We start from the raw sequence: 18,163 nt of genomic DNA on the forward strand, positions 1-18,163 counted from the left end.
CCGATGCCCGGGTACTACAACATGTACCCGTGGCAGCAGATGATGCCCGGGATGGCACCCGGGGGGAGTATGCCGGGTGTCATGCAGATGATGCCGAGGTGGGGTCCCGAGATGCAGATGATGCCGGGAGGGGTACCGGCGACGCAGGGGACGCCACGGGGGGTACCAGCGACGCAGAGGACGCCGGGGGGAAAACGTCTATCGCCCCAGTTTTGATTTTTCGACTGAATCTTCGCACACAACGACCCCAACGGAGTCGCAGTTCACTCAATATGATACTTTCTCCTTAGAGGAGTTGGGGATTGATCTTCTCGGTGTTCCGGAAACTCCCGTTCAAACGGGGAGAGTATGGCGGGGTCGGGGCCCCGCAAAGAAGAAGGGCAAGGGGAAGGACAAGAGTGTCGGTCCGTCGTCGCAGCCGGTCGAGGACGACCCCTTGGTGCGGAGAAAGTGGACGGACGTGGAGAATGTCGCGCTTTCCAAGGCGTGGGTGAGTGTCTGTGATGATCCTCTGACTTCGAACAATCAGAGGATCGTCAACATGTGGCCCAAAATTGCTGCAGCCTACATGAGATTTGGCCCGGAGGGGAGGCCGCGCACCGGGGAGGAGTGCCGAAAGGGGTGGGACCGAATCCGGGCTGGGGTCTCCCGATTTTCGGGCTTGTACGCCAACGCCCTCTGCATGCAGAGCAGTGGCCAAACGGAGGATGACTGCAGGAGGATAGCGGAGAAAGCCTTCCCCCAGCCCGGGTTGTATAAGGAGTTCACCTGCTGGAACTACTACGAGGTGCTGAACGACTCCGAGAAGTTCCGGGCAGGTGTCGACGCTGGCTGGCCGAAGAAGCAATGACTGAACTATACCGGTGATTACAGCGGCAGCAGCGGTGGTTCCCACGACCTCCCCGAGGATGCACAGGAGTTCCCGTCCCCTCCCGCGTTTGCTCGCCGCACTCGCTCTATTGGTCAAAGGCGGGCGCAACGGGAGGCGAGGTGGGGGCGTCGGGGGGTCCCAAGAGGTACAGTCGACATCCCCCCTTGGCCAATCGACAGAGGATCTCAAATTCTTCGCACGTCAACAAACGCGCGCTCAGATGGCCAAGACGTTAGCCGAATGGCGGACGGCGACGGACCCCGAGGAGAAGGGTTTTCTTCACGCAATGCTCGTGAGCATGCTTGACGATTTGAGATCTGGGGGGGCACCGGGGGATTCCGGCGGATACGGAGGTGGCGGCGACGGTGACGGTGGCGAGGGGGCGACGGAGACGAGGAGTGAGGCAGAGGTTGTGTTTTTTTAAATAATGTATTTTTTTTATTGTACTTTTTTTAATTTTAAATAATATTATTAAATTTTCTCGTATCTGTGTCGTACTTTTAATTTCATATTTTGTGTGATTGTCAATTATTTGTTTTATATAATTAGGGGTGATGTGGCTAGGCTATTGTTGGGCTATTTGCTTGTCCTGATGATGTGGCAGGAGGATTTTTATTGCTGATGATGTGGCAGGAGAAGTTTGTGGCTCGGCTATTGCTGGGCTATTGCCACTGGAGATGCCCTTACCAATTCAAGACGACAAATATTAACATATAATATTATGAATTATTATTAAATATAGCCCTATAGGTTTTGACACTCACCCTTCATAGTGTGAATCAAGAGTCTCATTTTTTTTTACAAAAAAAATCAAGAGTCTCATTGATAGAGATATCTTTTCCACTTCATCTAATTTTCCCATAAATCTAGAATTTATTTTTATAAGTTGTAATATGTTTGGTATGATAGAATAGAATGTGATTCCTACTTCCATTTCATTTACTCCCTCTGTCCCTAAAAGTTTGTCCCATTTTTCAATATCCATTTGTCTTACAAAATTTGTCTCATTTCATTGTTTACCATTTTTGGTAGCGGACCACATATTCCACTAACTCATTCCTACTCACATTTTATTATAAAACTAATACATAAAAGTAGAACTCACATTCCACTAATTTTTTCAACTCACTTTTCATTACATTTCTTAAAACCTGTGTCGGATCAAAGTGGGATAATATTTGGAGGACGAAGGGAGTATTTGATTGGTATGATGAAATGAACGAGGGAATTGAATGAAAATATAAAGAAAATCCAAAAAAATTGTTATATCAGTCCTACCTTCGTTATAATTCTTTATACCAAGCATGATCTTCGGTTTTGATTTTAGTTAGTTTGTTAGATTTTGATTTCTTTTTTTATCACACATTACAAACATGTACAGAGTTTGATTATTATTATTATTATTATTATTATTATTATTATTATTATTATTATTATTATTATTATTATTATTATTATTATAAATAGGAGGTGTTTGGTTTGCAAGATTCTATCCCGTATTAAATTTGTAGTGTGTTTGGTTCATGAGATTCAATCCCACAATTCAATCTTAGATAGATAATCATGAGATAATTAGTCATACCTAACCCCCTAAGACTAAAATAATCTCACAACTCAATCCTAGATTGTATATTAGTATTACTTTATCTAGGAAACCGAACAACACTATAATGAAATGAAATACTCATTCCGTCTCATTTTAAATGATACATTTTTTTTGATGTCCCACTCTAAATGGCACGTTTTTTAAAATAGAAATATCACACTCTCTACTTTTTCTCACTCTGTTTTTATCCCATCTCTACTTAAATCACAAAATAACACTATATAAAATCTCGTCCTAAAAAGAAAATGCTCAACTTAAGATGTGAGAGGGGAGTATATTTTTATCATTCTCACTAAGAAATCGATTCTCTCTTATTCTTCCCTCTTATTTTAAAGGTCTGATTCTCTCTTATTCTTCCCTCTTATTTTAAAGGTCTGATACGTCTTAGTAATTGGAATTAATACTTACTACTCATAGTATATGAAATTTCTGAATTCAGAATTGTGTGGATTAGGCGTCCGCTCCTTGTAAATTGTAATAATGATTTAGTTTATACTCCTAGTATATATATAGTTATGGGAATTTGAATGGAAAAGAGAGATTGGAATTATGATATAGATGCACACATGCAAGGTGGGGACGTGGCCAGGCCAATATTTGTTTTGACTGCTGACTCTCTCATAAAGCCTCGCCAACTTTGTATTGGCTTTATTCTAAGCTTTTTTCTTGCATAAAAAGAAGCAAATTTATTGTGGCCTTTCCATTCAACTTCAAGATCTTCTATTTAAGATTTTCACTTGCCCTAATCACCCACCACCACTTTGTTTATATGTGTATGTAACGACAAGTTGGACATAAAGACATTTTAACAGAAAAAAAAAACTTCAGAATTGTTTTTCCCTGTGATTTGAATTTGGCTTATTAACTATGAGCAAAAATTCTATAGTCTAAATTACATAATTGGTGTCCAATCAATAAATATTTTACAAATGTAATTAAACACATAATATAAAATTAAATGCACCCTAAAATATGGACTTTCTTTAATTATTTTGGCCTTTATTTATTTTATTAAAGTTTTTTATGCATATAAATTTTATTTTTCAATGCATATTATAATGTTGAAATTTTCTTCCTTTATTTTCTTGTTTTTAAAATTTTTCTTGAATTTTTTACTACCAACGTCTAAATCATGGCCATACTTCGATAACAAATTTATTTTCAATGCATATATCATTGATGAATTGAAGAACATCAATCTTTCCATTAATGCCACTTTAAGTTATTTAATTTATCTGTTTTTCAATATATCGAACTTTAAAACTGTTTTAAATGGAAAAGATGCATTAAATCGATGAAATCAATCATGGAATTGTGCAAACATTTGGGGAAAAGGTCATTGTAAAAGAATGGCTTTAGCTTTCCTCAAAAGCTTTCCTCAATTTACTAGAAAATGGGCATTTATTTTTGTTTCCCGACCCATTCACTCTTCTTCAGCTACCACATCAATTTCTTTCCTAATCGAATCGTAATCGTCCGTCAACCATGAACTCTGGATTCCAGCAAAATCATTATCTTTCACTAGACTGATAAGTCTCGTTCTAGGGCTTGGTTACGTGCTTCATTGGATAATATCTACAAAAATAGTTGCTAAAGTGTGCAGGGTGAGGTACAAGTCAAGAGGACAGGGTCTGGAGAAATTTAGCTGAAAAGAACGCAGAAAGAGTGCAATACTAATCTAGATGCACGCCATGAAGCTTGAGCACAAGATAGAGTGGATTGCTACAAATGATCATCTATCTAGAAGGGGCAGAATCATCAACTCAAGAGAAGGTGCAGCCCAAGTGATTGGGGCAGGCCGCTCTATAAATAGAAAATTAACATTGAAGAAACATGTCCACGCTTAGAGCATCTCCAGTGGCGCCCTTCCGGTAGGACGTCCGGTCGGACGTGGGGAAGGGCGCCAGGGACGTCCGCCATTGGAGGGGTTAAGGTCGGATACGGACGTCCCGTGAGGACGTCGGGTGTCCTCGGACGTCCCGGCGACGGGCGGGCGGACGTCCGCCACTGTGGCGTCTAGTCGGACGTCCGGTCGGACGTCCCGTTTATTTTTTATTTTTATTTTTATTTTTTTAAAAAAACTCTATATATACGGCTCGTTGAATTTTATTTCATTCGCACCACTTGTGTTAACAAGTTTCTCTCTCTACATCTCTAATTTCAAGTATATATAGAATGTCTAGTGAAAGTGATAGCGAGAATGAGTTGGAGGTCGCTGTTGAAGGTGCAATAGAGAGGCTGCTACAACAGAGGTTGCAGCAGCGGCAGCAGGCGGCGGTGCCTCGGCCGATCCATCGTCGAACTCAAGTACCCCGTGACCACATCGCTGCACATATTCGGTTGTATGCGGACTACTTCGCTCCGCAACCGCGTTTTGGGGAAGCCTTATTCCGGCGACGCTTTAGGATGCATCGTCCGTTGTTTCTGCACATCGTGGGTGCTTTAGAGAGAAATACCTGTATTTTAGGATCAGAGAGGATGCAGCCGGCAAACCCGGACTCACGCCCTTGCAGAAGTGCACTGTCGCAATCAGACAACTGGCGTATGGAGGCGCGGCCGACATGTTCGACGAGTACCTCCACATTGGCGAGTCGACAGCCGTCGAGTGTCTGCAGAATTTTTGCGCGGGCGTCAGAGCGATATTCGGGGAGCGGTATCTTCGGAGTCCGAGCCTCGAAGACTGCCAGATGCTGATAGATATGCATGGGTCGGTGCACGGGTTCCCTGGGATGTTGGGTAGCATTGATTGTATGCATTGGGAGTGGAAGAACTGCCCGGCCGCCTGGAAGGGGATGTACACTACCGGCTTCAAAGCGAAGCATCCCACGATGATCCTTGAAGCTGTAGCTGACTACCGGCTGTGGATATGGCATGCTTATTTTGGAGTCGCCGGGTCCAACAACGACATCAACGTTCTCCAGTAGTCGCCCCTGTTCAACGCTCAGTGCAATGGCGTTGGTCCCGCCGTCAGTTTCGTCGCCAACGGCAACCAGCATAATATGGGGTACTATTTGGCGGATGGGATCTACCCAAGCTGGCCCGTCTTTGTGAAGTCAATCAAGCATCCGCTCGGACAAAAGAAGACATACTTTGCGAGCCGTCAGGAAGCAGCGCGTAAGGATGTGGAGTGGGCATTTGGTGTGCTCCAGAGTCGGTGGGCGGTTGTGAAGGGTCCTGCACGACAGTGGTATATTCCCAACATCGGCGATGTCATGTACGCATGTATCATAATGCATAACATGATTGTCGAAAATGAAGCTGCGGAACTGACTCAGTGGACCAACGAAGATTCTACGGGTGCAGGTCCAAGTCACGGGGTGGCCACCGCGAATGTGAATATGGGGGTACCTCATGGAGAGGTCGAGCGGCTGCGTGCATTTGCCGACATGCGGCAAACAGATGCCCATATTCGACTTCAGCAGGATATCATCGAAGAGGTTTGGACTCGGAGGGGTGGACGTGATAATGAATGAATTTTTTTTATTAGTATGTAATTTTTTTTATTAGTATGTAATTTTTTTTATTAGTATGTAATTTTTTTTATTCGAATCATGTATGTTTTCCCGATGAAGTAGTTAATTTTTCCCGTTCGTATTCTCGGTCAAATTTTATTTCCGTAAACGTAAATTGTTTTATTTGTGAATGTATGTTTTTTTGGGATGTCCTAGTGATGTGGCAGGGGATGTCCTAGTGATGTGGCAGTGGAATGGGATGTCCTAGTGACGTGGCAGGAGGTGTTTTGGGATGTCCTAATGGATGTCCTAGTGGGATGTCCGCCCACTGGAGATGCTCTTAGACCATTTTGGAGATTAGCACCACTTCAATCTCATAGACAGCTTTAGTTAATAAGCTTTCACTTGAAGTTTCCGGCCATCTGCCGGAAGAAGGAATCCATCGTCTGTTCCAGCCAGTTTGTCACCATTCCAGAAGTTTAATAAGTTCATCGCTTCGAGGAGCAAAACACTCTTTCACTTGCTTTGTTTATGCTTTCTTAAGTTTCAGCACTTGTTTTAGTTTGCATTCAGTGTTGCTCTTAGTTAAACTCTTGTTGGAAACATCTTTTGGGTGATAATCTTGAATGCAATTAAGTTTATTGTGGTTTTATTTTGTGTTCCAGCTTGCTTATGATTTCTTTCCGCCTAGTTAGATAGATCTAATAGTTTATGTTGATTTCTGTTTATTATAAGCTTAAATTTGCCTAGTTAAGTTAGATCTAGTGTTTCTTCAAGTTTCTCTAAGTTTCATTCGGTCATTTCTTCCAAAGATGCATGAATCTAGGTTCTAATTCATTCTAGCCACCCTACATGTTAGTCAGTTTATGCGTCTGTTGTCCTCTGCATGATTAAGTTGCTCTAGTTTAATTTCTTGCCTAGATCTAAGCTTAGTATCTTGATTTTGAGTTAGGTCTGAGTTGTTGCGTTTGATTTCGAGCATTTATCCATGGAAGTTTGATTTTCCGATCATTTTCCCTTGCTTAGTGAAGAAGACAACATCACAGTCTGATTCTGGGACCACTTTTGTTGCCTTTTACTTTTGTCCTTTCACTTTTTCAGCTTTTCTGCAAGGTTAGGCAGTTAGTTAGTCCAGCTTTCACCCAATTCACGTACACATCCGGTATCATGAAACACCTAGTTACTTACTGGTCAAGATAGGTGTAGTTCCATTTTATTTCAGGTCTAGTTAAAACTCAGCCCCAAAGCGTGGTAGCAAACCAACCATTCCATAATGTCATCTCAAGTTTATAACGTCTATGAGGTTTTTGATAGGGAAGATTGACATAGACCCAACGACACAACTAGGTCTAGGTACCCTCCTAGCCAGTTGAAGCATACACACACGAGTGACAAGTCAGTTTGTTTTCCTCTCTTTCATGAACCAATTACATTCTTGGTGGTAAGATATTACTCCCTCCGTGCCATAAGAATATGCACTCTTTCATTTTTAGTCCGTACCACAAGAATATGCATTTTCTAATTTTAGAAAGTCTCTTCTCTCTAATGAGGTAGGACCCATTCTCCAGTAACAATATTGTACTTATTTTTTCTCTCTACATCTTTCTTACTTTACGAATTTTACATTAAAACCCGTGTCGTCCCCAAAGTGCATATTTTTTGGGAATAGAGGGAGTGTAAGAATATTTCTATAGTAATTTATCGATATTCTTATAAACTGAAATTGAAATTTGAAATATTATTTTGCAACATGCAGTTGTTCTATGTGGATAAAGTTATATATATTGCCCACATACAGTTCATCGCACGTATCCTACCTACAAGAGTTGGGATACTGAAAATTTGAGATAGAGACCGCAGGCTGACTTGAAGTTGAAAAAGTTTGGGTTTGGATATAAGAAATAATCCCAATGCAAAACCTGTTATCACAGATCTTACTAAACAAGAAAATGATGGAAAAGCAAAAGGGAAAGAAAGTTAGGAAGGAAGGGAAGAAAGGTATATGAATGATGTAATGAAGACCGCAAAGTCCATGGCAGATTCTTTGATGATGCTGACGATCGTTCTACAAGATACTCCTCATGATATCAGAAATGGATTGCATCAAGATGAGATGTAATACAATTAGATTGAAATAGCACAAGTGGCTCAAGAGAGTAAAAAAGTTGAAAAACAGAGTTCTCAAGTTTCAGCCTTAATGTTTATATTTTAGAATTAAGTTAGCAAATTCAAAGTTTTTTTTAATCTAATTATATTATTTAATGTTCCATTTTTGTTAACATTTTTGGTGCAATGAAAGGATGAAGACAGTCCCAATCGCACTATCAATGAAGGAGGAGAAAATGATGGGTTTGACAATGCAGCCTCAAGAACAGATGATGAAGTTGAAATAGAGAAGGTCAAAATTATGATATATTGATATTCATGAAAATGTTATGCAGATAACTTTTATATATTATATTAATATTGACATTTTCAATAAAAATGTTAGATTGATAAAATGAAGGAAATGGAGAATGATATTATGAATCAGAATGATAAAATGAAGGAAATGGAGAATGATTCTGATTCATAATATCATTCTCCATTTCCTTCATTTTATCAATCTAACATTTTTATTGAAAATGTCAATAAATTTAATTTATTATCTAACAATGTATCTCTAATTTGTTTAAATTTTTATCTTACAGAATACTTTTATCATAATTTAATTACACCCTTAATAATTAAATCAAATCATCACAAAATATTTACTTATTCCAAATTATGAAAACTAGCTTTAGCTCCAAACATTCTTAAATATACTAAGATGCAGAGTATTTGTGAAACTTATTAAAATAGGTTGGTCATTGGTTTGAGTATATGAAATTGATAGTGAAAATAAATTTCTACAATTTCAAGATATGACGATTCGTCTATAACAATTATTATATAATGCTTTTTAAAATTGTAATGTTTGTTCTATGTAAAATTTAATAATCCACTATTATTAGTATTCCCACCCTCCAGACTAAGATGACACATTTTTTGATCGGCACGATATTAGGAGTTGAGAGAAAAGGTAAGTGTAAGTATTAAATGGAGAGAAAAAGAGTTGAATATTGAATTGAGGAGAGAAAAAAGTGGTCGAGTGTATTACTTTAAGAAATAATGTTTTCAAAAATAGAAATGTGTAATTTCATTTGGGATAAACTAAAAAGAAAATTGTGTCATCTTAAGTGGGACGACAGGAGTAAATTGTATCAGACGGTGTCGACTTATCGTTTTTTCAATTATCATTTTGTCTATGTATTTCAGACTGCCTATCACATCATATCTTATTTCACCAGAAAATAGATGGGTGGGACAATTATAAATTTTCATCTTTCGTGATTTAATTTTTTTTCAATTTAAAAAATGAGTAATACCAAAATTTGACCATCTATCTTAATTTATTTAGCAAATTACCCAAAAAAAACTTAAAATAATTATTTCTAATACTAAAAGATAGTTGAAGAGGGGAAGTGTCTAATATAGGGCAACTTTTTTTGGAACATGATTTTTTATAATAAAATTCAGTTATTTAGTTATGTTATGTTGTTTAAAAATTTATATTTTTCGTCTAATCTTCTTTTTTTAATATGGAGTAATGATGTATGTAGATTTATTTGATGTGATAAACATTCAAGCAACAAACTTATAAAAGAGACACAAATATAATCATCATTCGGCTATTCTGGCGCCCCGATTCGTGGGTCTCTCGCCCCGTCGCCCCATCGCCCCGCAACCCGGGGTCCCCCCTCATCCCCCCAGGGCGCCCCGCGACCCTAACAACACTGGAAGAAACAGAAGAAATGGAAAACACTTGCGCACAGCGTTAAATTCATTATTTATGGTTTTTATAACATTGATTAATTGACAAAGAAGTTGCTGGAAACAAATCACAATAAGACATGGAGAAGGATAAAGCAGATGAGATTATAAAAAATGTGACTGATGATATTAAATATATAGTATATAGCGAAATGAACTTGTGTTAAATATTATTTTATTTGAACTTTAAACAGTATGACCTTGTAGATACAATAATTTGCTCTGTTATTGAGGCAATGATACAAATGGGAGATGAATTTTTCAAATGCTATGTCCATGGGCATGAAAACCTTACTGATGGAGAAATTGGGAAAGGAAATGAAAATGATTATGGGAAAAAGACGGATAAACCTGATAATGAACTGAAGATCCCTGAAAAGGTATTATTGTATAAAACATATAATGAATTGAACTTTTATAAGTAGGACCTATTAGATTAAAATGTTTAATGTGTTTTTGTATAAAAATGTAATGAATTGATGGGCATGGACTGGTAACTGATGATGTTTCTAGGAAAGGAAAACAAAAGGTTCTTCAAATTTATGTACCAAAAAAAAATGCATTATTGATTTATTACAAGAACAAAAATACTAATACCACAGATGACATTTCCATGTAAAGCAAAGTAACAACTGAGTCATATATGTTATATACAAAAACTTCAATCCTTGAATTAGTGGAATCCACAAAATGTACAGACCAAATCATTCAATGGATCAGAAGAAAATATTACACATGTTGATTTAGTACTGTATCACATACCTTATGTTTTGTAAGAAGCTTAGCAAAAAAGTTGAGAAACCAATTCAGTCACACTGCCTTCATATCTAGGGTGCTTCCACAATAACAGTGGAGACCATTGCATGGCTGAACACCATTGCATCACCTGCAACGAAGAATGTCAAAAAAAGAATGAAGACACAGCTCATTCTGCCAAAATGATCCTCACATTGCAAAACAGCACTTATTATACTATACATGATAGCGGCCTAAGTTGTATCATCGCTTTATATTATATGGATTGTATTTATCTTCATCAAAATAGGCACGTTGACAGGAGTTCGAAATGATTTTCACAAAACACTCACCATCCGCCTTCTGGCCTTTTTCTTTGTCGTTTACTTGAGAGCCCCATCCGACAGTTAGCTCTCCTGCCTTCTCAATTCCTTTCGACTGGTATGGAGCAATAATTTGAACAGTGTATTGAAGTGAACCCAATAAGTCATTCTCAATACACTCGTACCTGCAAAACGAGGAAAAAGTTATGAATTTATTCGATGTTTGATAGATTAGGCCTTCTTCAACAACTTGGCTCACATTCTTCTGCAGAGGCTATCAGTAATCACTGACAAATCTATGACTTGAATCCTTATCTGCCTGACTTGTTCATCACCATACTCATCAAACGGCTCCTCAAGAATCTCAGATAGCTTCTCAACATTCGACTCGAGTTGCTGCTGCTGGTCCTCAAAAAAATGCCACTTCAGCTCACTTTCCTTTTCTTTCATCTCATCCTTAAAGAAGTCATCACCAAAAGCATAGAATGCGAAAGGATGTGAGTATAAAAGAGCCCGTCTTGATGTAAGTAGCCTGCGAAGCCCATTTGTAACCCAGCTGAAATCTCTCGATTTTAAGTCCCTTGCTTGCAGATTTGATATTTTGTCCTCAATCATCTCCCAAAGTTGAGATTCCTGCTTAAAGGAGTCTGCGTGAGCTTTATAACGGCTATAATAATGCACGTATCTGTAAAGGTTTCTTTTTGCATGCTCGGCCTTCTCCATGTCTTTATATCGACCACAACTATGACCATCAATACTCGACCGATTATGGTTACGGCCTGTAGCTCCGCCACACAGCCAACTAAACCAGGGTAAAAAACAATCAAACACTACTTCATCAAAGAAAATAATCCGACATCAGAAAACTGTGTAGCATAAACACATATAGAGGAGATCAAATCTGACTAATGGGTAAGATAATTAGTTTTCACAAGAAAGATAAGTTGAAATGTGAAGACTTGTTATCTTGTAATGTAAATAACACTTTGTTGGAGTAGGCAAGAGCAATCCTACCAAAACGATTGCCCACATACGCAACGAACTAGGTTGCAGCCACCGTTTTTCTCAACTGGTTTGTGACAGTTGGGACAAGGCATTGTATTTACAGTAATCCAATTAACTGTCTCGGATTCATCGCGCCACTTTTGTTTCCAGAGCTGCCACATAGAGCACGGACAAGGAGAATGGGCTTCCGATAAACAACTGAAACAAAACTGCAAACCACAAGAGCATTCCACCTCACAGAACTCATCATTTTCTGCCCTTATTGCATTCCCACAGTGTGGTGTACTAGGACACCATTTCACCAACTTATTGTCCTCAATATATGACTCGAGAAGAAACCTGTCGAACTTTTCAGCTAAATCAAGGCGTCTCTCACTAACTAAGCTTCTAACAGTGGCTTCATCACAAACAGTGTTACATTCATGGGCCATACACCTGATCCTCTTGCTTTGGCCCTCGTTTATCTTGACAACGAAGTGATCTGTCCAACCTATACGAGAGGCCAACAACAGACAGTTATTTAGGATATCCACAATTCCAAACTAGAAACATCAAAAGTAGATTATAAGAAAGGATGTAAATCTCACAAGTATTGCAAAAGCAATGACCACAGTCCATTCTCGACACGACATTTGTAGACACATCATCCATACAAATGTTGCAGAGCAGCGTAGAGGAAGATTCATGTGGAGTGACAACAGCAAGTTCATCCCTAGTGACTCCTACTTCAGAAAACATACGAGATTCCCCTTTCTCGAAGTATACTGTGATCAGTTTCTCAACATCCCATCTGTAATGAATGAGAAGAGTTCTAGCATGGTGTTCTCTCACCGATAGCAACTCCATCACTGTTCTCAAATTTTCCCTCTGTGAAGATCACGAAAACTCAATCGTCGAATCGGACTACATGCAATGCCATTGCCATCCTCTTTTTTATAAGAAAATACATCTCACTCTTGAATTCAAATTTCCAAAAAGATAGAGCTAGAGATATATGCATACTACACTGAAGGCTACTAAATACTCCCTTTTTCAAGCAAAATAGTTTAAAGTCTCAAATTCAAATTCCAAGAAAGCATAACTAAAAGCAAAAATAGACATACTACAACATCACAAAACTGGATACTGTAAAGTCTTCTAGGTGCCACACCCCAAAGTATAAGATACAGACAATAACTGACATTTACTCCATCCGTCCTTAAAAATAAAAACATTTGAAACTACAAGGGTATAAATGTAAAATTGATAAAGTAAGAGAGACAGAGAGAAAAATGTGTTAATGAAAAATGGGTTTCACCTTATTAGAGTGAAAGAAATTTTCTAAAAAGAAAAGTTTTTATTTTACGGACCAAAAAGAAAGGAATTTTTATTTTTAGTAAACGGATGAGTATTATCACACAAAAACAGAGGCAATTTTATGAAAAATATCCAATCTTTACATACCTGAACTACCCAGAGTGACTCTCTTTTGATCACCTGCAAATATTACGAAAAACGGAAACCCAAATCATTAAAAAGAAATGGGCATGTTTTATTCTAATAATTCTCTTATCATCTTTTACAACCTCAACAAATAGATGTGATTAATGCGTAAATTATCCTCTATTAATACAAGTAAGACTGAATTTAATAAAGATGATCAAATAAGAGAAGAAACCTTCAAACCCATGGGAACAGCAGCGAGATTAAGTCATGGAGTCAACCCCCATATTATGTTCACTCACAGAATCACTTTTCAGACAGGGTACTTAAACAGGTTTTGATCCGAATCATGTCCGGATCCAAGTACTTTTGGATTTGAAGTCAGCATAAAATAAAGTAAAATTACAGAATATGACCGGGTGTTCTTTCAGAATATGGATTAAATTTATTGACTTTGGGAGTGAAAGACCCAAATTTTTGTATAATATTTTAAGAATTAGATTGGTTAATGAATCGGAGAAGCTATTCGTTTACAATTCATTTAGTCGGATCGGTTGGACGAGCTGAATTACTATAATAAAAATAATTACATTTAAGAAAAATTATCATTTAAATCACAAAATTTGGTTGACTTCTGCTTACCTCATTACTTATAAAATTAGCTAATTAAATCATAACTTTTACACATTTTCAATTGTTTAATAAAATAAATTGGCGAAAATTTTCATATGAATCATACTTTTTTTGTTAACTTCTGGATAAATTTAACATTTTTCTATATTATGATGGTCGATTTTAGATATGTAATAATGACAAAATGTATAATAGTCGCAACAAATTTCATCTAAATTTTAATTGCATGGGATAATTGAGAAATGTACAAAATTTGTGATTTAATTAGCTACTTTTATAAGAAGTGGGATTGACCAGAAGTCAACCCAAAATTTTGATTTAAATGACAATTTTAGCTTAAATTTATAGTAGTATTATACTCCATTCGTCCCAAGGTATTTGAGTCATATTCTTTTTTGGGTTGTCTTATTCCTCTCTTTTACTTTTTCTCATCTCTCTCTTACTTTACAAATTGCAAATTAAAATCCGTGTCATTTACAAATTTTTCTACTTTTTGAGGATGGAGTGAGTATACTTTACTCTTTCTTTCTTTCTTTCTTTATCAATTATCATACTTTATTCTCTCCAATTTAATCTCTAGCTCATCAACTTTTTAAATCACTTTGCTATAAGAAATGCATCAATTAACGCGACGAAGGGAGTATGAGATAATATTAAAAAATAAGCTCATATGAAATGATAAATATACTATATTATAGAACAAGTCTAAAATTTTTAAAAATAAGCTCATATGAAATGATAAATATAGTAACTATTTTACAAAATATTTCAATAACTATAACAAATTCAACGTAAGGAAAATAATAACTTTAATTTTTACTATTATTTTAATAAAATTATTAATATTTCACGTATATCTAAACAAATCGGTAAGACCGATATATGAAAATAAGACCACATAGAGAAGTGATCAAGGTTTAACTAATTTTAACTATATAACTAGAGAACAAATCTCAGACATACATTGTATTATTTCAAAGATTAAAATAGTAAAAATTTTACATATTTAATCAACAAATAAGTACCAAAGGCCATTTATGGAAATCAGATTTTTTTCCAAATTTATGCACCCTAATCCACCATTCTCTCTCTCTCTTGTGTATCGATTTCCATTCACATTGATCATTTCATACATTAATCACTTCTGCAATTGAAGAGTCGCGAATAAATTTCTCGTCTGTGATTGATACAATCTTCATCTAGAGTCGAGCGCAATCTCTAACGAATTAGTGAACATTCTTCTCGAGCACTCTAAACACAACACCTGCAAATCGTTAGTTTCACGATATGAATCAACCTGCTTGAGTTGGTTAGTTTCATGCTATGGAATTGATCAATAATTTCCAGATTCAAGATCGAGAATCTCATCTCTTGCAATCTCCGTTGTTATTTCCAGATTTCTCACTACAAATTATCGATCAAACATTAGATTTCATGTTATGTTACATCGGAGTTTACTAGTTTAGATTTCATGCTAGAAATCGAGAATCACTCGTCATCAGTCAAACACAAAATCTCAACTTAACGTCTGAAATCGAGATCAGGTCTTCTTCACGCAATCTCCTTGTATTAATCATGGATATGATGTTTCAAAATCATATGATGTTTATAGTAAAGTAAATATGATGTTTGATATTTCAATGAAGAATATTATTTATAGTGTACTATTTATTCAATTCAATGAAGTATATTGAGCATAGACTGATGTATATTATGCATGTAATGAAGTATATTCTGCATGCCTTATCGTGTATTGTTTTTTTCATTTCAGTGAAGTATATTGAGCATATAGTGATGTATATTGTGCATATAGTGAAGTATAATCTGCATGTCTTATCGTGTACTGTATTTTCATTTCAGTGAAGTATATTGAGCATACAGTGATGTATATTATGCATATAGTGAAGTATATTCTGCATGTCTTACAGTGTACTATTTCTTCATTTCAGTGAAGTATATTGAGCATATAGTGATGTATATTGTGCATAAAGCGAAGTCTATTAAGCATGCTTTATAGTGTACTGTTTTTTTCATTTCAGTGAAGTATATTGAGCATATATTGATGTATATGATGCTTATAGTGAACTATATATTGGTATGTATATTGGCATGTATATTATGCTCACAATGATTATCTCTATAACGTATGAAGTGTATATTCTCCATGGTGATGTAAATAATAATTATAGTGAAATAAGTACATGATTAACTTTTGGTACAGTTTACTCTAAAATTACTTATATAATTATATTATATTGGCGTTGAATATTTATCGTTTACAGTGATGTGAATATTTCTTATAGTGATGTATCTGTAACAAATAGTGAAGTATAACATCATTTTTTTTAAGTCACAAATTGGGTTGAGTTTTGTCCTCTCTTCCATACAAAAGAGAGAAATGACCGAGAACTTCTACTGACTCATAAGTGCCCAATGTAATTGAAGATCATCCTCCGGATGCTGTCAATACAAAGGGAAGTGGAAGTGGAAGTAGGAAGATTCGAAGAAGGAGAAAATAGTGAGGTTATCAATGAAACCAGATTGAAAATGCCATGATATTGGACACCATGACTCGAGGAACTACAACAAGGTGAAAGAGAAGACAAATCAAAGACAGTCAAAATCTGGACAATAATAGTTCACTTTGTAGCATGTTTAATGCCCAAAACTTGTTTTTAGTTCACATTAAGTGAGTTCTATTTCATTGTAAACTTGTTTTAGTGTTCAACTCAAGAGTGATAAGTTCATTGTTTACAAGTATTTAGTTCACTTATTGGATGTTTTGTTCACTTTATAGTGAACATATACTTAAAGTGAAGTTGAAATATCATATAGTGTAGTAAATATTTTGTAGAGTGAGTAAAAATGTTTTATAATGAACATACTCTTACATGGACACTATATGAAGTGAACATTCCTTATAATGACATTACCTTCATATAGTGAAGTAATAATGTTTCATAGTGTAGTTATATTTGCTCAGTTTACAAGCAATGATAATCACGGTCACCCATCTAGTGTCTCCCAAGTAATGAATTAAACCATTCGTATAGTGAAGTACATTTGTCATATAGTGAAGTTGCATTATTGCATGAAGTGAACACCCTTTATAGTGAAGTTTAAACACTTTATAGTGAAGTAAATATGGTTTATAATGCACTACATTCGTCCCATAAAAGATGTCACACTTGTGGGACGACACGAGATTTTAGGAGGTTTTGTTTGTGTGTTAAATGGAGAGAGAAAATATAATTTTTATATTAATGTGAGAGGGAACTTTTCCAAAAATGGAAATGTGACATCTTTTGTGGGACAAACTAAAAAGGAAAGCATGACATCTATTATGGGACGGAGGGAGTAGTTAATACTATACATATACTATGAAACAAATATATAAAATTTTTAATAGAATATTAATGTAAAATATGAACTGACTATTGAATGTAAATGAACCGAATAAGGTTTAAAGTGAACTAAAAGACACACGTTATGAACCATATCACTTTGTACAATTGTTCATGAAATTTCTTGAAGTTTGCAGTAATTTTTTTCACATTTATGTTCTTGTGTTTGCTACAATCTTCATCGATGCCAAAGTTTCATTCATGATATGTTTCCGCTGCTCTATGTCTTTCTCTCTGTCTTTCTTTAAGTATATCTGCGATTTTTGAAAATGTTAATAACAACATTCAATATAAAGTCAACATTCACTGTAAACAATATACTTCACTAAAATGCCAAAATGTTACACTCACACGTCAATGCACTAGATCACTATAAACAAAATATACTTCACTATAAGCATAATATATATCACTATAAGCATAATGTACTAGTTCAATATAAACAAAATATACTTCACTATGAGCATAATATCATCACTCAAATGTCAAATGCACTAGATCACTATAAACAAAATATATTTCAATATAAGTAGAATATATTTCACTATAATTATAATATACTAGTTCATTAATAGTATAATATACTTCACTATAAAGACAAAACAATTCATTGTAAACAATATATATTTCACTATGAATACAATATACTTCACTCAAATGCGAAAATAGTACACTCTTATGCGAGTGCACTAGATCACTATAAACAAAACATACTTCACACTATAAACATGATATACTTCACTATAACTATAATATACTAGTTCACTATAAACAACATATACTTCACTATTAGCATAATATACTTCACTATAAAGCCAAAACAATTCACTGTAAACAATATATACTTTAATTCTATCATT

General features: G+C 36.0%; 1 protein-coding gene and 1 pseudogene across 2 annotated transcripts; both read right to left on the bottom strand.

Moving 5' to 3' along the window:
- Nucleotides 1–6,421, bottom strand: part of LOC121803983 — an 8,896-nt pseudogene extending 2,475 nt beyond the window's left edge.
- A 3,944-nt stretch (nucleotides 6,422–10,365) lies between these two features.
- On the bottom strand, nucleotides 10,366–13,630 carry LOC121805446 (probable E3 ubiquitin-protein ligase ARI1). Of its 2 annotated transcripts, none has more exons than XM_042205289.1 (7): nucleotides 13,502–13,630; nucleotides 13,288–13,320; nucleotides 12,432–12,711; nucleotides 11,854–12,334; nucleotides 11,099–11,641; nucleotides 10,870–11,024; nucleotides 10,366–10,667 (listed from the first exon to the last, which is right to left on the bottom strand). In XM_042205289.1, exons 1-7 carry the CDS (start codon nucleotides 13,511–13,513, stop codon nucleotides 10,609–10,611), a joined length of 1,563 nt encoding a protein of 520 aa, XP_042061223.1. In that variant the 5' UTR covers nucleotides 13,514–13,630; the 3' UTR covers nucleotides 10,366–10,608. The 2 variants fall into 2 exon arrangements, with proteins under 2 accessions (XP_042061223.1, XP_042061224.1); XM_042205290.1 differs by having other exon boundaries at nucleotides 12,432–12,772; nucleotides 13,502–13,568.
- Between the last annotated feature and the right edge of the window lie 4,533 nt (nucleotides 13,631–18,163).

Source organism: Salvia splendens, chromosome 5 (genome assembly GCF_004379255.2).
Source record: "Salvia splendens isolate huo1 chromosome 5, SspV2, whole genome shotgun sequence".
NCBI lineage: Eukaryota > Viridiplantae > Streptophyta > Magnoliopsida > Lamiales > Lamiaceae > Salvia > Salvia splendens.